Source organism: Varroa destructor, unplaced genomic scaffold (assembly GCF_002443255.2).
Source record: "Varroa destructor unplaced genomic scaffold, Vdes_3.0 BEIS01000001.1, whole genome shotgun sequence".
Classification (NCBI taxonomy): Eukaryota; Metazoa; Arthropoda; class Arachnida; order Mesostigmata; family Varroidae; genus Varroa; species Varroa destructor.
In genome coordinates, this window is record NW_019211454.1 from 8,184,894 (window position 1) to 8,209,666 (window position 24,773).

Here is a 24,773-nt window from a genome sequence, read left to right on the forward strand (position 1 = left end):
CAAAACAATAAATGCTCGTTCAGCGATCTAAAAAAAAATCACATCTGCTATACGCCGAATGATCGCGCAAATGAGCGACAAACATTTTCTAGATCTTCATATATATACCCCCTAAGTCTTAAATTATTTCTGACTCACCTTCTATATATCTGTATATATGATTCGAAGATCAGGAAGGCAGGTATGATAAAAGTTTCGGACGGAGTGCTCATATGTTTCCGCTTATCATTCGAACCTTTATAGGCTTGCTTCGTAAATTAAGTAAATTCTTCAGCTTCTTTGGCGTCCGTTCTTTTCAACCCGGAACTGATAACTCACACTCGAATTTCTCGATGTGAAGACGTTATTTTCGGTAAGGATTTTTTTTGGCAAATATCTAGGAATATTCGAACGATTAATACCGGTGTCGTTGCCTTCAAAGCCCATTCTACTAGGGCTGTTTATGGCTTCAGTATGACCCAAGTCAATGTAAGCCTTGTTCTGGTTTTTTTTTTTATACGGATCTTCCGATAAAGGAACAAGATAAAGAGGTTGTAGTAGCTCGTAACATAGATTCGTTAAGACTTTTTTTTTATCAGATGAATATAATCATTTATCTGAATCAAATATCCGGCAACCACTAGGCGAACGATATCAAGGAATTTACGTCGGTTTACGTTGAGAGGTTGCGCCACGCGTCCTTTGAAGTTTACGGACGTTATATCAAAATCGATTAGGTCTTATTGCCTGGCTGTTTTTCTTCGCAGCATTGAGATTCTTTGCAGTTTCAATGTATGGATACCGGCGAAATATATCAAATAATAACCATAGGCGACAGGGATAAGCATCAAAAAAGGAACAAAACAAAAAATGAGTAGAAATATATACCGAACAGAAATTTTTACTTACGATGCAAGTGTAACTTTGACTAAGTGACAAGCCTGCGTCGAGACGTGGGTTCTATAGCCTTTGTCTCCTTATTTACCCAAGAGCATAGGCTTCCTTAGGGAACGTAAGTTTAGCATTTTTCAGCAGGTATTCAATTTATCGCAACCAACAAGCAGCCAAAACAAAAGTAAACCTTTGACGCGATGGCTTATGTAAACTGGCCATTTATCCTTTTACCATAATAATGAGTGAAACGACAGGCCATAATATAGCTGATTATCAGATACTGAAAACGTATTCATCCTGAGCTTCTCTGGCCCCTGAGAGGATATTAAACGTAAATAGAATTATTCATAATCTTTAAATCACCGAAATTACTACCGGCCAATAGCATCAGGCATATCTCGCTAGGTTTAAAAGTTCCTTTATTTCTTGGATTTATCGAGTGCCGCTCGGAAAGGATTCGGAAAAAAGACACTTGCATCTTTAACCAGTCTTTACGGTCACCACAAATAGAAATGTTCACAGACATCTCGGTGTTAGACTAATTGACCCACAAGCAACGTGCCACAAGCGACCTCATGTCTGTAATTGAAATTTATAAACCTCTAACTCATCTAAAACTGCTCTCCGGATCAACCACGTGTAAACTTAAATGTAGCGAGTGGACTACTTTCTTTGTGTGCCTGGTGGGATAACTTAGTCGAACATGAGGCCTAATTCCAGACTACAAACTCTGTCTCCTTCATCATTATAACCACAAAACGTTGTTGCTATCATGCACAAACCTACCAGTATTTAGCCAGCATCTCCGCGATTGTGGGCTGGTAACCTAATAATAAAGTGGCCCAAATTTCAAATTATTCGATAGATTCGTTCCATACTAAGGCCAGCCTCCTGAGGTGATACTTAACAAAAAAAGTGCGCCAAATGTAACCCTTAACGCATACATTCAGTATCAGAGTTAAAGACATGGTACATTTTAGGCTTCGTTCCTCCACATGAATTGAAAAGTAGTACCCTGTTAGCGAGTAGCAACCCTTCGTGGGCCTGATTGTCTGCCTATGTTTCGAGTTTTACGGCCGGCATCTCCGTAAGCCCGCATCGTAATCTGGACCACAACGTGTTCCTAAGATTAGTAGGGGCTGATTGTCTGTCCTATTCTTAAAATGCTGTGGTTACTATGTTACTGGGGCTACGATCGCCACCGTGTTAATTCTGTCAGCAAAAAAATACGAGTATGTTCAGTGGCGGTGCTCCAAAGACAGCGGCAACAATAGCTACAAAGGCGGGAAAACATTTGTGCAGTTGGTCACTAGGTTGAATTTAGAGACTGACTGAAGATTCTAGTTATTTGCTAAATGTGGCCGTGTGATAATTTTATCACGTATTTCATCACGGTTGTTATCGACTCTATATAACGTCATATAGAGACGTCTATATAAAATTAACTAATGTGAATGGAAGTGTATAGGTAATCTTGTTGCAATGGCCTGCTAGTGGTTCTACAGCCTGTCCGCCTACCTACCTGGGAATAGAGTTGTTTATGAAAAGAGGGCCTTTGCAAGCGCAGACGTATGAATAACGCCCACAATATAGGCGGAATTGTTTTTTCTGGCAGACTCAGAGATTCCTATTGGACGTGTTTCTTTTTGAGCCTTAATTGGTTCCTGCTTAATAAAAGTTAAACTTGGAAAACTTAAAAATCTGCCCAAAGTTCAGAAGTACCGCGGATATTCATAATGTTTGTATTTAGTGCCTAACGTATGGCGGCGTATAACCAAAATCCTAGATGAAATCTTTCGGAGCCACGGGATGCTTCCGATTAGGCAATTTACATATATTTTACCGATAAGTTTGTTGAATGGCCGAGCAGCTCCTACAAACATCCAGCTGGAGCAAGACTGCATGATTGATTTTCGATTTGTGAAGGCGCAACCACTAACGCTATACGCTCCTATGGAGTAAATAACAATAAGATGCCCTTTGGCAGCTTTAAGGTTAAGTAGGCGATGCTATCGTAAATAGTGCGATGTATTACAGTAGGAGATAAGCAAAAAAGGCTTTCGGGGTAATCGGAGTACGCGGAATTTCAAAGGACGACTGAGTACTTTTAGAAATGATGCATCATCGATAATAAGTAGACTCTTAATTTTTTTCTAGACATTGTTTGCGAACCATGCACTGGGAAGATTGACCTGCTCCTATTTGTATTGAACCTGTACTAACGCAATAACCTATGCCATCATTACAGCTGAATTGTTGTCTGGATAGTTGCTAGATCGCGTATCCGCTCGCCTATTCGTACGTTACGACAGGAATGGCTTTGAAGATTATGAAACACTTGGAAAGTGTACAGTGAACCATCCTATCTGACTGCATTGAATTATCTAATCAGTGGCTATTAGAATTATCGTTTCGTACGTTCACAGTTGCAAGTTCTTGTTCTTCGAGGCTTTGTACCTTTATGCACACCTACTTCCCAATCTCACAATTGCAGTTCCTCGACCAAATTTGGCTCTGACATCGAGCTAATTAACTGCTTTATTTAGTTCTATCATCACTATTGTTATCTTCGTAATGCGCCGCTTTATTTAACGTACAATATGGAGTGATGTTGGCGGTCGAATGATGAGCTGTTCCTTGTCGTTTGGTGGTAGTGACGACTGATCGTTATGGATCAGCATTGTTTGTACAAGATATTATTTGCCTATATTTGACGCGGAAACCTACTTGCCTACTAGACCTATAGACAGGTAAGGCGCTGTATGTGTGAAGCCAGTCATAGACACACTTCGTTGCGTACTAAGAGCTCTCCAGCCGTCGGAGGTAGCGATTAACTAAGGCAGTACTCGAAAATAAAATGTGTCGAGCTAAGGATGTAGCGTTGTTGACTCTATGGAGGAACCAGTTATAATCCGCCGTCTAATTATGTGACTATGTACATTATGGCAAACATTTATCAACCATATCTTAAACTCAAATCAACCCTAATAACTTCAACCTTACAATTGAAGAGACAATGCCAACAGAAGACAACCAACAGAGCCAAAGGTCAACGGTAACCGTCGGCTTATATCTTTAGCAGGAATTATCATCCGAGGCTTCAGAGTTATTATACTGCCATTATTCGCATTGCACAAATCGGAGCCTCTTTCCGCTGATGGCTGCATAATAAGCGATAATACCTTTACTACGATAACGTCTAATGTTTAATATTATTATATTTGACGGCTGAGCAGTGTAATCATGTTTACGTTCGGTCGTCGTAATAGGCTGCTGGGTTAATCTTGTAAATGGAAGCAATTTAACGAAAAACATTAAATTGTAGTCAAAAATCCAACATACTATTTGCTACTTTGGCGTGTCTTCGTCAGCGAGAAATAATTGCTGCACATTACGGTCCCCTGCAGCTGATTATGTAGACAATTTTTACGTATAACGCATACCCTTATTACTAACTCATCTCACTGATATTTCTCAGTGAAACAATATATACCCAGCGGAAATTAATTAACTTTTTTTTTCTTTGTGCACATTGAAGGTTTACACGAATACGGTACAAGAGGCTGCATTGAACATGTCCTACACGTCAACATGGTCGGATGTCCTTTTTTTTTCCAACAGAACGGATTCTCCTATGCCTCCATATCGAAACGTCAAGGCACGAGACTCGCTTCACTTTTTCTACCAATATAGTTTGTACTGTACATCTTATGCATTATTCGAATAAATGAAAGGCACTGGCAGAGTTCTTGCTCGTGGCATGTGCCTTTTTTCTGACGCCGTCCTTCATGCTGAAGTTATCATGCCAACGACAACTAACGCGGCTGTGGAACGATGCAAGGCTAAATTGTGAGGCGGATTAGAAAAAACTGAACCAGGCAACAAACTCACCATCTGTGGGTCCTGTTGTCGTTGGGACGTGCGCCCTTCCGGTCAGATAAGGACCAACAGACTAGAAAGCTGCATCGCGGGGCTAAACATTGACGACGCGTTCCCATGTCAAACTTTAGTAAATGATTTGGGCCGTTAGTAGCGACTGGTAATCTGCGCCATTAAAGATTGGACCCGACGACGGTGTAAGGAGTCAACACGAATCCAAGTATCAACTCAACAACAGCTGTTTCAATAAATCACTTGGACGCACCGCACTAATGAAGGATGAGTGGAGGGATAGATGGCCTGATGAAAGGCATAGCTCGAGGCAGGCTAGGTGACGGGGTTGTTGCTACTCTGCTAGTGTGTATCACCTAGGCAGAAAGCATGGACCCAAATGCAAGACGTGTAGCGTCATGAAGCTGCGTGGAGACAGGTAAATAAGCGTGGGCATGCAACAGATATATTAGGACTAATAGATATATATATATATATATATATATATATATATATATAGGCCTTTTTGATAGCAGAGGCTTGATGAAAAGGTCCAAATGCTAATAAACATTTTTAATGGTTTGAACTGTTAAAGAAATCAAAGAAAATTCAACTGTAGGGCAGTATACCAGCCAGCAAACAATGGTAGTACACCAAAAAAATTCTATGCAAACAAATATCGCGCAATGGAACGCGAAAAAAGATCATATATTCTCGTATGAACGCGTATATTTATTAACGTTCGAGAAAAAAAAAACACTAGATTATATAATAATGACGGAGACTTTGCCTGGATGGAATGCCTTTGAGCCGAGAGACGCTTTTTTGACACACGTTCATTTTGCCTCTGCACGAAGTAAGTTGAACTTAGTTCGTTTATAAGTTCGCTTTTGAAGCTGTAATTAATAGCAGTCAATCTGCATGAAACCTGAGGCCGTTGAATTATCGGGGAGTAGTGATTTTCCAAAGAGATAATTTGCAGCACCTAAAAACAACATGTAATAAGGTTATTGGTGTCTGAAAGAAGTTAGGAGTTTCTTGAAGTGAATTATCCCTATCCATTCCCATTGATTGGCCTTTAGGGTTTTCGGTATTACCATTGTGTGTTATCATATCTATTTGAAAATGACAGTCATCTACATCATGGACATCGTTCGTTAGATTAGAATGTCGTTCGATACTTTCTTCCTCTATTAAAGACACTAGCTACGTTCCGTCGTCGGAGTACGTCATGTACTCAGCCGTACCTTCGATTTATCCGTCAAGACATTGTCTCAATTTATAACAATGCACCCGGTCTTATCTGTTAAGCATCTAAGGAAAACGTCCATGAACAGGCGTTAGACTGTCTTCTTTTTTGACTGGCCATCCGCTGGTTGAGAAAGCTGCACCTGACCCTATAATTGACGGAGCTGATCTGCGTGCATTTTCGCTGATTGCTTATTTTGTGTCGAAAACAGGGATCTGTCATGCAATAGGTCATCAAAGCCTATCCTTGGGTGCGTTAATAGCTGGACAAAACACATAAGCGGTATTTTTGGGCCTTCACAAACCACGCATCTAAAGGTACAGGTTCAGTACACGATCGGTGGGAACCAATCGGAAAACTTTTTAAGCGAACACTTGCTTATTACCGTCATTAATATTATTATATATGAACTGCATAAGAGAAAATATATGGAGGTATACACGTACACAAGTATTTGTTTGTTTATTATAAAACATATCATTCTTTTATATATATATATATATATATATATATAGTTACAGCTAAAAAAATAAATAGAGAATATCACAGCTACAAATTTTTAAACTTACAATATATAACCCTTTGTAGCTTAACGGGTGATAAATTTTTGATAATTATTATTTCTATTGAGGATGTAATTGATTGGAAGAACGATAATAACTTTTGAACAAAGCAAACTGACTCTAAATTACAGAAATACAAAGATAAAGTAAATGATTTTTCGCTTCAACACCTTACAATATCATCTATTGTCAAGATCGTACAAATCAGGGACTTTAAAAAGTATCTTTTTCAACCGCAGCAATATCGAATGGCTGTTTTAGCATATTTATTATCCAAACACAAGGAGATACGCGCAAGCATATTTAATGAATGGCCTGTTCGAACATAATGAATATGAATTTTTCAATCTTGAATATAAATACGAATTTTTTAAAGTGTCGAAATCGTCCTTTTGTGTTGCAGTGCCCTTTAGCCTTCTCCTGGTGTTCCTCGATTGCCCCAACAACATGTCAGATTTGACTTCTGCATGTTATGCTTCGATAGATTATCTTATATTCGAGGTCTCGGACACGAGCTCGATAACTCTTTTCATCAAAAAGTCTGATACCAGGCAGCTTCTCCGAATGTCGTAATGGCGCTTTTTCGGCCAACACACACAGCTACAGCCTATGGACGACGATTCGCAGATGTCAAACCCTTTCCTTTGCGAAAGACCTTATATCGAATGTGAAGGACGACGTCTGTACTAACGCGAAAAACAAGAATGGATTCTTTGTCTAAGGTTGCGTTGCGTGTTGCATAAGTTGTAACTTTACGGATCACAACGGTACGGAACGCCCGAGTTGTTCAAGTACGCAGGCTATAACTGTTAAGCAGACAGGTGTACAGCCGCTGTAACTTACAAGTGATTGTTGGCAAGGTCCAACTCCTTTTTCCTTGACGATTGTGAAGTACACGTGGTGTTCTGCGAATACAACGACTTCTCCTTGCCTGCGATTATCTCCTCAACCGTGCAGCCCCTCCGGCTAGACTCGATTTATGGCGTGGTTTACATTATTCATGCTGTCAGGTGCTCCTCCCATCCACGATAAGCTCATCGCAAATGGCGATCTTTCTCAGCTACTGCGGGGCCGTCTAGGAATGCATTCCATGGTGAATTAGCTTAGACCTTAAAGAACGCGTGCGGAATTGTGCCAATAGGACTTCTTTTCCTATTTTCCTTCCCTACCATCCAAAACGAATTCTAGGTACCAACTTTCAGAGGCATCGACTCATAGTCTTTCATCCAGTCGACGATAGCAGCAACGAACAGCTGTCATTGAACTTTCTTTTTAAGTCCTACATTATCGTAGCACAACTGACAGGCCGGCCCGACGTACCTTCCCAGAGGATCCCCACGTCGGTTTGTAATATGTCGCCACTCATTTTTGTCACATATATTTCTAAATATGCGTTTGTGTTATCCTTTCAGAGGATTAATGCAGGCTGATTTGGATTTGCGAATCCTAGTGTTCGGCCACTCGTAGTTGGGAACGCCTGCTGAAAGTTAAGTCGGTTTCCCTTTGAGAATTTGTCTCTGGATGACTCAGAGTATGAAGGCTATGTGCACGTCATTAATTAACCACAATCCGCTCTTCTGTATACAGACATGGGCTAGCTTCTGATTTTGTTCACTTCAGTTAGCACGGACCTTTGTCACCTGTCTATCTCCGAAAAGGATTAGAAGACCCACCGCTGTTAGTCTCATAAGTGATACTGTCTTGACATGACTGAAGTACACCTATTTACTAGAGGTTACGTATACGACAGCCATGGTGGTTGTATTTCAGCGACAGTGGCAGCTCAATGCCGGACGGTCATACAGTACAATATATATACACCTATATATCTAGCCGTATTGTATATAGAAAGAAAATGGCATTCTGTTAGAACTAAAGCAAACGACATCAAGAGCGCTTGGACTGTGTTTGGGATAAAGCGATTTCTAGCAGCTTAATGCGGCAGGCTGTTGTATTTTGTGCGAGCTATGAGCATGCTAATATGTGTGAAAGAGCTATTTTAGTTGATATCGGACATCTTAGAATACTATCTAAATGTCTTCTTCAAATGTCGTCCTAAACAAGGCACAGGCAGGGCGAACAAATAAAAAAATCATTTCTGGCAAACCATCAGATGTAACTTTGAATCGAAAAGAAAAGAAAACAGCCTTGATCAGATTTCTATTTCGGCGTTTTACTCACTTTTATCCATAGGATCGTGGGTACGTTTAGAAATTCAACACGTTCCGACTAGCAATTCCAACATATTCGGCATAACACAAAATCATTTTTTGGCCTTGGCCTACTACCGAGTCTTAGGCTATCGTTTAGCCTTTTCTGCGCGATCAACTTTTTTTTTTCTACTGCTTCTTGTTCGTCTTTGCTTTCAAAAAAAAGAAATAGAAAGGGTTGATATTTCTGTTAGTTGCTGGGCCTTTTTTCCCTATTCAATTTTCTACGTAATGAAGCGTCCCGAGCACAGGCTAAGTCAGAAGGCGGCGCAGGATGGTAGGAGCAGTAAACTCAGGCTCGAACGATGGTTAGTAACGGTTAGATGGAGCAATCGGCCGAGAATGAGTAATCGTATTCGTAAGGAGATAAACTAGCGAGGTATAGCACGTAGATGCCTAACGCATAGTCTACAAGGTTCTATTCACAGTGTATAACAAATGCATTTTTGAAGTAGCAGTCGATAAAAACAGCTCAGCCAGTATTTGTGCCTGCGAGCTTATGCGACAATTTCTCCACTGGTACCACAAACACAAGTTTCAGTAGAGCAGCCTCTAAGCGAACTTTTGTCCCCATGCAAATGAAACCGATAGTCGAAGCTATCATTGCCTTTTATCGTCAATAGTCTTTCGCACGAGACATTTTCCCGCTTCAGCTTTCTATCATTCTGCTCATCAACATATTTTTCAATAGATCTTCAAGCTTTTCCTGAGCGCTAGAAAAATAGCAGAAAATTTTCACCGTAAAAAGAAATAACGCCCACAAACCAGAGGTCATTATTAGGGTCAGTAGCGTCTCCCCTCAATGGTGTTCGCGCGGCCATATTGTCGCGCTATAATTTTCCATTAGCAACTGGCTAAAGTCAACCTAACTTGCGAGATCTAGGGACAACGTTGTTAAGAGTAATGGGTGGCTCTGTTCAGTTATGGTTTCATCTGTTGCTGGCTTGCTGTTACCCGTCCCTTAAGCTATAATGATCGTATTGGGCGTTCTTCTGTTGGAGTACTCGTTCGGGGAGCGATATCGATATTGATATCACTAATATATGATGTAAATCGCAGCAGTCGTTTTCAATTACTGTATGCTAGCTAGATCGCGCGACAACATAGGAACGTATTGACTGAGGTAGAAGATGCGATTATTTGATTCTGAGGAAAAACGAGAGAAAGAAAAGACCGATGTTTACGGTAAGTCTCACCCACGTAATTCTGGCGCTAAAAAACCCAGAATTTGCTTGTCAGCCATTTTTTCCTATTCCTTGTCGAGGTGCTTTTACTCCTCTTTTCCACTAGTTGCTCAATGGTGCTATACACATACGAATGATTGTCATATAAATAAAAATAGATACACCAATATGTCGTGATGATTCTTGACGATATATGTTAGGTTTTGTTAATTGATTCAGGTGTTATTATCATTTTGAGCCGAACAGCGCACCTGGACAAGTGGTTGTAAGGTGTTTACCTAGCGTATCTATATGACACGTAGAGAAGTCGAGCACAGCTTCCCGTGCAAAAAAAGTTTCAAGAAAATCGCTTGATACGCCGATCTTAAATGAATCGATTTCTGGCTTCAAGAAATACCTCTTAGTCAAATTTGTTTTTTCAAAGGAATTGCTTCTGTAAGGCCGTTAAATGGAGCCTAAGATCATTCAATAACGCGCAACTTCTGATGCGATAACCTTAGGTTTCAGACTCTGTGCAACCTTGAACGATCATAGGCTTTGGCTATAACGTCTTTAAAGCTGAGGTCCCTTCACTGTACGAGCAGAGATCAGGAAAAAAACCCTGCGTAAAATCGTGTACCCCACGTACGCGGACGTTAAGTAAGTGAAGTGCTTTTTGCAGGAAAGCAAAACTTATCAATAAAAAAAGTCTTCTTCTTGCCATCGATATAACGAGGCAAAACGGATTGATGCGGACGTCGTTCGAACAAAACATGTGTTGCTCGACCATTATTCTTCCGCTAAACAACAGTTCACTTAATATGGTCCTATTGATTGATGCCATCTGATCGGCCTATTTATCTCCTGCCTCCTCCTGTGTTATCAAGCAACTACTTGATTGTTGATGAGATAGCATGTAGCAATGAACTGGCTAGATAAAATATGGTTCTGTTCATATCGTAAGCAGTAGAACTCTCTACGGGTCTGTTGACCAACAGACAACCAGGGGGAAAGCTAGGATGGACGTTGACGGTAAAGACAAAACATCGCAACAGCCAGATCTCATTGCCTAATAAACACAAACGGGCAAGTAATAAAGGGTTTTGAAAGCAGTATTTTAAATGTATTTGCTGTGTTAGCACTTAGTGACCATAAACCCAGTGATGTAGGTAATGTTAGCCATTAATTAAATTCTAAGATTTGCATTTGTGTGAATCTATATTATTATTATTATCTATTTATATTATTACTTATTATGGTACATTTACTTTCATGGAACATTTACTTTTCTAATATTTCAATATATATATATAGCTGAAAAGATAGGTTGTATGTACGACGGTCATAACAAGTTTCAAAAAATAACTTCCCTGACGAAAAAAACTACTGGACTAAAGAGGGAATTTCGAAAGTATTCATAGAATCTTCATAGTTTGCGAATGTATGATAAAAAAAAAAGAAAAAAAAACCCTTTTGCTGGTTATCTTACTCGTTGGTCGATGTCTTGACCACTCATTCAAAAATAACACAGGAATTTGCAAAATTTACAAAAATTCGGGATACTTACGAAAACCTCAACTTTGTGAATACCTTTAATATGATTTAACGACAGCATTTTAGCATAGCACAACTAACTACTGCAGACGATACCTACAGTAAAACGCCACTCATTTTTATATAAATATAGATATTTATTTAATCGTGTTGTGGTTTTCGTTGCTGATATCAGTTCAATAGATGATATAATGCCACTAATACAAAAATAATAGCATCATCAATTATAATAATTATAGTAACATACATCAGTGTAAAATACCTGCAGTCTACCAATGATTCGCCTATATATATATATATATATATATATATATATATATATATATATATATATACGTTTTGTCTGATATTCTTACCTTATCATTTATTTATGTCAGGCGCTTTTGTTATTTTAACCTTTGTTCATCGCTACATTAAGTTTGTTTATGCGTGTACATATATATATATATATATTTTTGCATCTTGCTGTATTTAGATATGTAATTAGATGTATGTATATGTTTATTTATAGCATCGAGCGTGTACATGTGGTTTCTCTATATGAGACGTGTCTCACGTGTTACAGCCCTGTAGGACTACATGTTCATCGTGCTCCACCTTCTATATGACATTCGCTGTACCGCACTGAAACTGCGCGCCTGTAGGCGAGTCCGTCCAGGGCGACTTAACACCTATTAACGTTTCTTTGCGTCGATACTGGCGCGCTCACTCTCTCGATGACAGGTTTTCGGTAACTGTCAATAACTTATCAGTTACACCCCGTCCTTCATTTCTATGTCCATATACCCCGACCTACACGTTCTAGATTTGACTTCAAGTAGACTTCATCGTCCTCATCATGACTGTATTCGTATCAACTCGAAACTCTTTTCAACCCTTTGACTCTAGCAATCTTCCAAGCAGCCGTTGTTGACGTATACGATCCCCTCAGCGGCGCTTCCTTACAAATATATCTTTGATTTTCGTTTAGTTTTCTAATTTTTCTATTATAAACATTTTTTTTAGTTTTCTGCAATAACACTCGCTTACACACAGACACACACATACACACCCAGAGAGACACACACAGACACACTCACACACACAGACAGACACACACACACACATACACAGCAGACACACACACACATACTCACACCCACACAAACACATACACTCTCACAGACACACACACATACTCTCTCACACACACACTCACACACACATACACTCACACACACATACACTCACACACACACACACACATACATACACACACTCACACACATACACTCACACACACACACACACTCATACACATACACTCACACACACACACACACACACACACACACACACACACACGTATACACAGACACTCGCAACAGCTCCAAAGACGTGCTCTACATCTAACGTCGTCATTCTGTCAAGCCGCATCAGCGACCGATCATCTTCGGGCATAAACAGTCTTCGGCAATTTTTCGTTGGTCTATCTTCTTTGTCATTGGTGATTATAATCTAATTACTATCGCCCGAATTGATTCGATGCTGCATCGGAGAAACTAACAGCGTTTTATAGCTACAACTATACGTTAGCGATAATCTTTCGGTTAGGGTAACACTTGAGAAGTATAAGCGCTGTTCTATAGCGTAATAACGTAACTTCATTATTCCAATGAACTTCTTCATAATGGAAACTGTGTGTGACTTGGATATAGCATTATCGTATGCGTTCTTTTTCTTGCTAATCTCTAGGCCGATAACCACAGTTACGGCCAGGTCCACCTCAACGTTGATGGAAACGATATCTAAATCGTATTCACTTAAGTTAATTAAGCAAAAGGGGAATTTTGCTTCGTGTCGGAACTTCGGAAAACTTCAATTGTTTGCTGATTGCGATGTTATCTTGCTCTGGCTGAATGGATTGTTTAGCAGGGTCTGCGGTACTCGAAGCATCACTTTATTGTCGGTCGCCTGTGGGATGCATTTCTGGCTAAAGATCAACCCATCTAAGCTATTCTGTAATTTCAGCAATAACGTGTGATCGTGTCATTGATTATTATGTTTTGCTATTTGTTGGATGGGATTGGAACAGCCGGTAAGTGATCGGTTGATCTACAGAAAAATCTCTCTGTGAACCCCGATCTTACAGAACCTGTTCCATCTGTCTAAAGGCACTTGCAGGTGTTGCTCCGTAATGTTTTCTATATATTTATATATATATATATATTTCGTCTCTTCTCTCTCCCTCTCTCTCTCTCTCTCTCTCTCTCTCTCTCTCTCTCTCTCTCTCTCTCTCTCTTTTTTATATGTATTTTCATATTCGTTTAAAAGTATACTTCCTTCTGTGCTTAATGGTTTTACATCAGGGTATGGTTATCATCAGTATCAATCAAAGAAGCGACTATCGTCGAGCAAAAATCAACGCTTTGGTAAAGATGTGTAACAAAAGTCAATTCACACAACGCTATACCTTATGGTCAATGGTCACTCGGCGTACGTCAGTGATCTCTAATGAATGTATGCCCTCTTTTCACGCTTTCATTTCTTCAATGATTTCAATTGAGATATATATAAGCGTACGTCTGATATTTGTTTATAATTAATTTGCCTTAGGATGGCGTCGAATATACACGAAGAAAACATGCATCCATTAACCAACCTAGTGAAGATTTTTTTGAATAATAAAAAATTATATACTCTATTTAGATTCGTCAATGGACAGGTAGACTATATGTCACGATTGGCTTTCTCGTACACAAATCTCCCAATTCCATAACACGTACAGATACATACATTGTTAGTTATCTTCTTATATATAATAGATAACCTATTGAAGATAAGGTCGATGCCGCTTTCCACGCGGTTCGTTTATGAGAATCTATGCCTTATCTATGATCGTTCACAATGTTTGCCTATTCACGGATTTGTTGATGATGTTTGTCCCTGATGATGAGCCTATGCTTGGCCTATATATATAAGGCTAAATAAGGTGTCGAATTATATCTGTCTGCTGTGCCATTGATTGTGTGCTTGTAGTGTAGGCTCAATTATGTGTAACGTTCATGGCAGCGAATAAACAACTATACGACAGATCGGCATGATATGCACAACAAACAGGTTACTGATATTATTAATAAAAACTACAAAATGTTATTTTGTTTACCTTTCATCACGTCGCTTATCATAAAACTACGTAGCATACGTTTTATTGCTTAATTATTGTTATCGTCATGTTTATTGTTATTATAATTATTATGGAATGAAGCAAGAAACGAGGGGGAAATCGCAAGCATTTATTGTATCTTTTTTTTTTTGTTAATACTTATTACATGGTATAGTTGGCTATAATTAATGAATCAATTAGTAATTGCTGCGGCTGTTGCTTCTATTGGAAATGAGGTGAAGTATGGAGATCCCTCTAACAGATTTGTTGTATTCTCGATTTCGAGTCATCATATTCTTCGTAGGGATACCATTTGCACATGTCATCGAGGCTCATTACATTCCGTATATGGGTTAGGTCTTTAACCGTAAACTAAGCTTAGCGGGAGTGAAGAAAACAACAAAAAAAAAAAATAGGTGCATAGCAGAGCTGCGGAATGTGGCGGTAGCAAGGGACTGGTTACATCTGAGAAGCTCGCTTTGTTTTTCGATATCTCGAAAAAAAAAAACAAAAAAAGTAGTTCTGTCCTTAGGTAAGGCCAGTCTGCTATGTGCGGTAAGGGAGAACAGTGGTAGGAGGCTAATTTCTCGGAACTACTCGAGCCAATAGACGATGCGGACGCCGACGAAAATCAGAGCATGTGTCGATGCCCCGCACGAGTTTTTCCAAATCATCAAATCGTACGCGAGACACGAACGGCTAAACACGAAAGGCCTGACCGCGTCGAAACAGATGTAATTTATATACTGTTGTTTATGATTCGGCAGAGGTGCGGGGAAGGCGAGGCGAAAAATAAATTGTATCGTTTGTTTAACGAAAATTAGGGCAACACGGCGAACCGAGCAGAATGATATGCCGAAGCGAAGCACGAAAATTGCGAAAAAGGTCCGCGAAGTTCTGAAGCGTTTTTGATGGAAAAGCCACGAAATGCGCCAAATTATCGACCAAACCAGTTTCGCTCTCGCTTGATAATCTCACCTGACCAGAAGATCGTTGTTTTCAAAGATCGACAACGAATAGCTCAAGACGATCATCACACTGATAGACCATGGTAGTGCGCATTGCATGGCTCTCCCGCATTATGTGCCTCGATATTGAGGACGACGATGATAATTATCATTATTATTATTTTTACTAGTATAACTGCCGCTACCCAATAGCTTCGAAGGGGCAACGATATTGTCTTAAACGACACCTACGTTTCACACGTAAAAGCCGCTCTTTCCATTGAGAGGAAGGAGGCCAGCTAAAACACAGAAGTCGTACAAAACGTTAAATTCGTCCAAAACTAACTCGAAGAAGAACTAAAGCAATCCAACAAGGAACATTAAAACTTAAACTTATCGCTTTCGCATACACACACAGCCATCCACATAGGCCAATTTTGAGAAAACAAATAAGTAGATAATGATGTATGCTGTCGTGGCCGTTATTGTGAGGAGGCAAAAAACGAAACAAGAACATATATACGTTTATATAGAATATATATGTATATCTATATGAAAACGGTGACATGAACGCAAAGCAACACAAACCACGCCGGCTATGGCGTCATCCAACGCGCTAAGATAGCCCATCCCGACGAAGCAAATGCGGAAACCAAAGGGGGGAGTGTTCGAGTTGGTCAAAGCTAATGGTGGCAGCTCTTATAGGGTGGACTCGTATAGATTTCAGACAGATGCAGATCGACCCGATGATGTGGACAGATCAATCCGTTAGCGCTATTATCTCGTCAACATTACCTGGATGGCCTATTTGGACATGTCTGATTGAGAACTTAAGGAGCAATACAAATAGGCCGATAACGAGTTAGGCTAACTTGTGTTACCCTACATACAAACTAATACGTAAACAGATTGCTGGGAGCATTTGTTAGATTTCAGGCTTTTTGTCATAAATAAAATTGAATTTGTCCACTAGGTGCCGATACTCAGACTGCTGACTACCACCAGCTTTTCCGTATCGCGTTCACTACGTCCGATTCCTAGAGTTGATGACCTCACTTCACGCAAAATGCGTCTCCACCTGCGATTTTTACAATTTTCAGAAGACCACAATGCTCTACGCGCTTATTTATTATCTCTGATTTGCATCTATTATGAATTAATTGAACCATTTGCTAAACTCCAATCATGACCGTATAAAGCTTAGACTATATGAACTCCCGAGGAACAGACCAATACGTATCTTCGCATTCGTTTGGTATAAAACGATTGAGCAGGCCTATTAACCAGCACAATCTGTGGCGGCACTATGACCAGGCCGAATGCCAGTGTGGCCGACGACGAATTAAAGCATCGGATTGCTTGAATCAGCTAGTGAAGTCTTTTCTGCTCATAGCTGTTGACAGGTCGAGATTTAAACAGCGGGTCAGAATTCAGCTCTGGATATCTTCCGTAGCGCACACTCGCTTGGATTCGAGGCCCTCTTGGTTTCGAGTATTGCTTCGCGAAGCGAAACGTGCCCTCAGCGCGTAGCCGTCAACGGCAAAATATTTTGGAGACCCGGCGTCTGACGGTATTTTTTGTTTTTTCAGTTTTTTTTTCTCTACCATTTGTTAAATTACTACAACTAGTAAATCATCTATCTAGCAGTTACATCGATATTATTTTGCAGAACATGTACGTTCTGTAAGTATTATTCGATTCTACAGATACAAGTGACACACAACCACACATATTGACCCCCCCTCACCATCTCTCCCCTCTCCCTCCCACCCACCCACCCACCCCTCTCTCTCTCTCTCTCTCTCTCTCTCTCTCTCTATATATATATATATATATATATATATATATATATATAAAAAAACCGAAAAAATTTACACATTGACTCTCTGTTCTGCTCACTCACGATGGACCACTCACCGACGTTGAACTGACATAGATATAGATAATTATTAAGTTGTCATTCTACATTACTTTCGCTAATTTTATCTACTTATAATAATACACTAGTTAATGACTGTTGCACCAAGATCATTCCTTTCGAATTGAGTTCAACAAAAAAAAATGGGTAAAAAATTATAGCCAATTAATTGTTGTTCTCGAGAAGCGAATCCACTCGACGTAACTGGCCGTTAAACATACATACATACGAAGTGCCCACATGATCAGTTTCACCCCATAAGAAGTACAATGTAACAACTAACCTCTAATTATGATCATGAAATACGCCTTATCAAATATTCGATCTGGTATTATGAGTAAAGATTTGGCTTCATATGAGGTTCACACAGCATCATATTGTGCACGATATTTCGTTTGCAGCTTAATTATTTCTATGCGATATCAAGCAGATATGCAGAACTGGCGAACGCGCTAAGTTCTGCTACGTAGTAGAGATACAAATCGAAAAAAATTACTACCGGCGCACGTTTACGGGACAACGTGCAGAGAGTCCACTATTGAAGCATGCAGACTCTTACTCTCGGCATTTTACGCGGAATTGTCGTTCTATTATATTATGGATTTAGAGTAGCATTACGGATGTAGCGTGTCAGACATGCAGTGATCGTATACGATTGTGGACAAAGAAACGGCAAAACGTCTCGCTCATTTTGGCTCGTTCATGATGCCGCCTCGGCTATGCCACTACCAAACGGTGCATGCATGTTAGTTGCACGAGCATGCAACGCGTGCGTCTCGCACATCTGTCAGGCATCTATAAATCGAACCTACGACAAACGCGTGTAAGCGGATTTCGATGATGGCCACCTTTGCAGGTGCTTCGTTGCAAGGTTCGACCGGACGCCGGCTACAATGGCGAACTCCCGCTACATTTTAGCCGATTTTATACACTGACCAATAGGAAGTGATAAATTAACACTGAAATATCATTATTGGTTATTTGTTATCGATAATTAGGTATAGATGGGTAGCTGGGGAACTGGGGGTAATAGATAAAGGGTTGGTATTGCATCGTCGGCTCAGGGTTGTTTGTTGACCAGCAATTGATGTCAAGAGTCCTGTTTTTCAGAGTTTTTCGAACACGGCGAGACCGTGGCAGTACCAAATCTTGGATTGTCTAGACTGAGTCGATAACAAGACGACTGATTTCAAATAGGGCACTTTGCACTATTTAATCGAAAATGTAAATAGGAAATGGCAAATCTCTCTATCGAATAGTAGTGTATTCTATTTTCACTGACCTAAGTGAACATTGAAGATAGATTGGATTGCATGCTGAAGCTTGTTGCTGAGAGCTATAGCGACTTCCTGGATGATCGCATCTCGCACTGTGTTTTTCTTCACTCCGAAAAACGTCACTCCAGATATCCATCAAGGCACGAGACATTCACAGCGTGCAGTTTAGCTATGTGTGTATCATAGGAGTTAAACACCGGGATTCATTCGATTGACAAGGTGCCACAAATCGACGTAGTACATCTTCATTCATACTACTGCTCCCTACAGTGATATTGCTTTTCTGCGATCCGCAGCCGGCTGTATTTTCCACCCGAGCATATATATACTGAGCACAGGCGGTCTGATAGAGAATCAGCTAATATGCAACGTAATAGTCTGCCGATTAATGAAAAAATCGCATAGTACATAAACATCCTCGTCTGCTCGCTATACACAGGCGGTAGGCTGTGCACACTGTGCATGGTCGAGTTATTGCAAAAGTATAAATCATGCATTACTAGCAGTTATAGAATTCGAACAGGGTAGTCGTCGCCTCTCTAGAACCGTTCTGCTCGTATATCGTGGTGTTCTAGTAGTATCTATAGCGTTTGTTGATTATATTCTAGTCAGAAAATGGTGGGTGTAAATTGCACACGACTGGGCCTAGATATCCTCCGATATCTATACTCAACTAGGTAAAACCATTGATACCCCCCTAATACGTATAATTATCATTCGCTTGTTCCAATGGACATCCTCTCTCTGTTGCTGCTAAACGTTACGCTCTCCTACCGGCTATATACGTTTGGCGATGACCTTAACTGGGCATGAAAGTTAGAGATTTACATTGTCTTTTTGGTTTCCTTCAAAATCGTCGGCTGCGATCGAAAAGTGTAAAAGTTTCAAAAGGCAAAGACAGAGCGAGTAGAAACGATTCCCTTGGGATTTCTGCGTTTTGCCCTTGGCGCCCAACTGTCCGATGTGGCGTCTCGTATTTTTAATTCGATCACTTGTTTGATTTGCCCTTTGTTTGTCTTCGTTGATGCTTGTTTATTGCTGTCGACTACGAATGAACGGGGCGTACCTGCTGCGAAATGAGAAATTCTGCTATTATCGCCAGTTATTCGAATGGCCTTATCGGTATTATCGTCATTGTTAGTAGTACCAAAGTACTGCTTCGTGTAGACACGCGGGGGGGCGAAGGTGCTGAGCTGAGACAGCTACCGAAATCCTAAATTGCTGCAATAGTTTCAGTAGTTACCCCAATAAGTTGCTAGCCTCTTGGGGTTAATTTAGCGTATTACGGTAGGGAGCATAAATGGAAAGGCTTAAGAGATTATTTAGCAGATGAGAATGCGCATCAATGTCAATTATTGTGGTCAGTATCAATCGTTTCGTATTCTGTCACTGTAATTCATGTAGGAATTATAGTAATAGTATGCTTAATAACGATATTGGTAATGGTACAAATCAGCAGTACTCTAATCATGATCATAGTATGTATGGATATATGTAATCACTTATTTACACGATTTGTACAAACGGGACTAGTGGTGCAGTCAACGCCAAAAACAACAGATTCGCGCACTTCTTTATTTCTATAACGAATCGCTGCGTAAGTCCGATGTTTCCCTCTCTTGTGTGGCGCCCCCCAGTGATAGCAGCCCCCTGGGAAGCTTTTTTTTTATCATATTGTCAGAACCACTTCGTGCTATGCAAGGCTAATGATATAAGACATTTAGGGAGACTGACCTACGGTGTCTCAATGGAGTGGCTTAAGCTTGAAGAAATACAACTCAACAACTATTGGACCTTGGTTAACACCGGCGCATAGGCTCTTATGTACATTATACAGGTATGTGGTATATACCTGCTTGTATTTGCTTTTACGTTCTGTTACCACGTGTTCCTCAGGTTTTACGTGTTGGTCCTTCTCGGATGATATAAGTGGATTCACACAAAACGTGTAATAAGTCAGTACTCGAACGATGTCAGTATATAAACTAAGTGGGATTAACGCTTGTTTTGGATAGGCAATAGCTTAATAAATGTAGATTCTTGAACGAGCTCTCTTCCCAGCCTTAACGCGTTTAGCACGTTAGTGGTTAACGAGCTAGGCACAGCGGTGATCAACGTGTCTAGAGAGTGGGTTACATGCCAGTACACTAAAAAACACGTTTTACATGACATGAATTACAGAGTTTCCTGTGAGTCAGCGGATGCATCCCAGCCTCTCGGCTAGACGAAATTAACATCGAATCTGATAAGTTGGTGATAAATAGTCATCAAAATAATAGGATAGTGGCTAATAGGACAGTAGTACCTGCGCGTTGGTAAAGTAGAAACGCGATAACAAGCATTTCGCGTGAAACCGCTAAGATGATTAGGTAGGCCACTGTGGCATTGCTTTATGTTTCTGTTTCTATGGCCTTGTCCTAAGATTTAAGTCTTCGTTTCCCAGTTGACATCAGTAAAACACATATCGCACAGGCACCTAATTGAAGGACGCCAACGGGGTGCCATCCGCTCGTTTTCAATATGATCTCTCCGGAGCGTCTGCTGGTGGCGTACCACACAGAGGCACCTTTCATGCAGCACTGTTTGTTTTTACTCTGTCTTGACACTTTCGTCGATCCGCATCTTCTTACCGAGGACGGAGTCATCATCGTCGTCCGAGTCTTCGTCACTATAACTCTCCGAATGAAGTGGCGCCATCGGTCCACCTCCACTTCGATGGTCGACCGAAGCCTGAAGTTCCTTCAGTAGGCTGCCTAGGTTGGCAGGGGTTTCGCCCTAAAAACAACAGTAAGGAACACACGATTCGAATATGAAACGATTAAGAACCTATAGTAGAAACGGCATTTTCGAAAATGAAATAAAAATAGCGAAATAACAAAAAAAAACTGAAAGCAATCAGGGGTTACCTCTTCAGATCAAGTCAACGATACATAACTACCACACTATTTATGTGGATAAGGAAAGTTATCTACAACTTGCCAAAGCAGAGGAATTATTATTATCCTATTGTTATTGTCTTCGCATTATACCTTATAGAAGCGTAAGGAAAGCGTGGAGGAAACGATATCCATGACTACTACGTTAAATCTAATACGAACCGTTTTAGCAGTCTGTTGAAAAAGCCCTGCGATAAGTGTCATCAGACGAACTTCATGGTGCATTTCTTCGCGTCGAAGTCTCTCCTGTCGCTCGAGGTCCTCCTTTCGCATTCGCTCAATCATTTCAAGTTCCATTGTCATTCGGCGCTCTTCCAACTCCATGAACTTACTCACTCCACGATTGATTGAGTCCATGATGTTCTGCGCTAAAGCTGTAACAACTGAAAATAACATAAGAGCGAAATTGAATTTAACCTCTTATTAGCACGGACATGTTTTAGAGACAAAATGTAACTGGAAGTGTCTGAATGATTCTCTAGCCTGGCTCATTCAGTTTATATATATAAAGACTCTAAAATGCACCTCATCGACGAATTTCGTGAATGGTGGCAAAAAATGCTTTCATTTTTTTTTTCCTAGTTTAATGCTTTTCCATTAATTGTAGGTCTTCCCATACTTTTTACCAATATTTAGGCTAGACTATATTTATTATAATATATTCTCAGAATAGAGTTCTTGCTGTCGCTGTGTTTGATAGCTTTTGCTATCATAACCAAACAAATAACAAAATACTTTTTTGTTTTTTACTTGCTGCAAATGTCTTTTTTTTTTTTTTTTCTATAAGAACCGTTTTTATTTGCTGGGTTTTGCGCGTGACCGATTTCACTGTATCATGAGGACGTCTTGAACATGCTTATATATTGTTTACTCTCTTTTTCCGCAAATCTCACCCTCCCCTGCTGGTTAAGTACTCTCTGCGTAATTCACTTGCTTTACCGACAAGTACCCACCGGTGTCGCTGGCTGCCCGGGATTCACCGACGGTGCTTGTATTGTTATTATTATTAACGCAGGTGTTGTTATTACTGATGATGTTGTTGTTCAAGCTGGAAGTGAATTTCCTTTTGAGGCCTTGTGGCTGCAGTGTGGCCAAGGGCGCCGTAAGGGGCAATGTGGCTGCCCCGATGCCGACGTTCCGTGTGAGGTTTGTCATGGTATCGTCTGCACTGATGATCGGCGGAAGCTGTGCGACGGCCTGCGCTTGCGTCTGCTGTAGCTGCTGTTTTTGGAATTCCGCTTGACTGCTAAGCAGGCTCAGTGCGGCCGCCGTACGATAGATCTCCGAACTCAGTGTCGTACAATTGCGATCGGCTTCGGAGCCGCTGTTGTTGTTCAGCTCGAGCACTGCGCCCAAAAAAGACAATAAGAAAAACAAACGAAAGGCAAGGAACATTTAGTAACAACGTAAATACTAGTAAGACAGCATATGTGACGAGAAAATGTTCTTTATATATCGATGTTTTTATATGTCGAGTACATGTATGGTTTTGCTAGTCATGAATGCCGTTCTCAAATGCATATATGACAACACTATCTATCTAACAAAAAGTCCTACATTAACGGGTAATTTCGAATCGACTGATATTTACGGGCAGTCGTTTCCGCGCATATTTTAGCTCTGTATTAGACGCTTTGGAACTAACCGAACTTGAATACTAATCAAACGGTATCGTATATGTATATTTTTCAAATGGCCAAGTAGCCACCATGACTTTCAAAAGCACCTTTATACCTGTAACAGTATTATGTTTTTTGCTACTGTGATATTAACAACGTTGAACCTCATAGTTTTTCGTCATGACGGTCGTCTGTCACCTTTAGACGAACGATCTACTACCAACTGCGCCTATCCTTCTCGGCTTGTCCTGTTATTGTTATTATCAGTTAATAAAACTATCTCTTTGTTGTTATTCCACGAATACGTCCTACTTGATACACAATGATGCAGGGACAGAACCTCTGGGTGACCACTATTCGCCAGCCTCGGTTCCACGTTAGTGTAAAAAATGTCAAAAGAGCAAAACAAGCAGCAGACTATATAAAGGGCGCAGTCCTTAAATTAACGACTAGGTTAATTTTTTGCTTAACAGTTGCTTGCTCTGCTGATAGGAAAACAGGATCCAACAATTGCGCAATTCGTTTCCGTGTAGGTTCCTTGTAAAATTTCGACAGTCTTCCACTATGGCGTCTTCTGACTCGCTCTGCCATCCTGAAAGCCACCAGTCATATACGATTCAACAACCAACAACCTCTGCAGTAATTTGGAAGATGGTGTCAACCAACCGAGCTCTCAAACTCTAGAACAAGATGGCGCTGACTGCCCATCGCGAATTAGAAATTATCCACAATAGGAGGTTCTGTAGGAGGTGCGGGACTCGAAAAAGGAACGCCACTTAGGGAAGGCTGCAGCCTGGCTTCCTAACAAGTAGCAGCAGGCAAGAAAGCCGTTGAAAAACGAACGCGGATCAAGGCGCCATTGGATTTAGTGTTATTTGCCACTATTGCTGTGCGAAAACCCTACGTAGGCGAACGAGCGAAGAAAAGATAAAGTCCTCCTTCCTTCCTTCCTTCCGTATGAGTATCTCCTGCTTAAAAACAGTGTTTTCGTTTTAGGCAAGAAAGGACCGACGTGAGAACGTCGGGAAAGACAAGCTGCAAAGTATATAGAACGAATAGCAGCTTATGCCGCCCACATTTTCAGAAGTCGCAGCTACTTAGAAAAATGCTCCCAAGTCTAGCTGGTTGGTAGGAAGAGGCATACGGACTATTCTGGGATGACGCAAACATAGAAAGAAACTATCTAAAAGTACCAGAGCTCTGAGACGCGAGCTTCGATATGCCAGCCACTCGAATGATCGTTACTGCCAAGCGTCAAAGTTAGAAAAGTTGGAAGAAGTGCACTTTGTCGAGGAAATGGCGTCCGAATGTCTAGTTATTCCGTTCTATTCTATTAAAGAGTGCGTATAGTTGTTTCGTGATGTCAATAACGGTATGGGAAATCTATGACAGGACGCCTCGGTGATTCGGCACCTCTGACGGTGAAGCTCGTGTTTGAGTTTATTCAAA

General features: G+C 40.5%; 2 protein-coding genes across 10 annotated transcripts in view; one reads left to right on the forward strand and one right to left on the reverse strand.

Moving 5' to 3' along the window:
- Positions 1-24,773, forward strand: part of LOC111243338 (tachykinin-like peptides receptor 86C) — a 317,164-nt gene that overhangs the window by 146,347 nt on the left and 146,044 nt on the right. The window lies entirely within an intron of this gene.
- Positions 20,306-24,773, reverse strand: part of LOC111243337 (uncharacterized) — an 87,261-nt gene continuing 82,793 nt past the window's right edge. For all 5 annotated transcript variants that reach the window (XM_022788721.2, XM_022788720.2, XM_022788724.2 and 2 more), the window contains 3 exons: positions 22,659-23,051; positions 21,868-22,088; positions 20,306-21,544 (listed from right to left, as the gene is read on the reverse strand). In XM_022788721.2, coding sequence (XP_022644456.1) covers positions 21,359-21,544; positions 21,868-22,088; positions 22,659-23,051 — 800 coding nt within the window. In that variant the 3' untranslated portion in view covers positions 20,306-21,358. The remainder of the gene's footprint in view (positions 21,545-21,867; positions 22,089-22,658; positions 23,052-24,773) is intronic.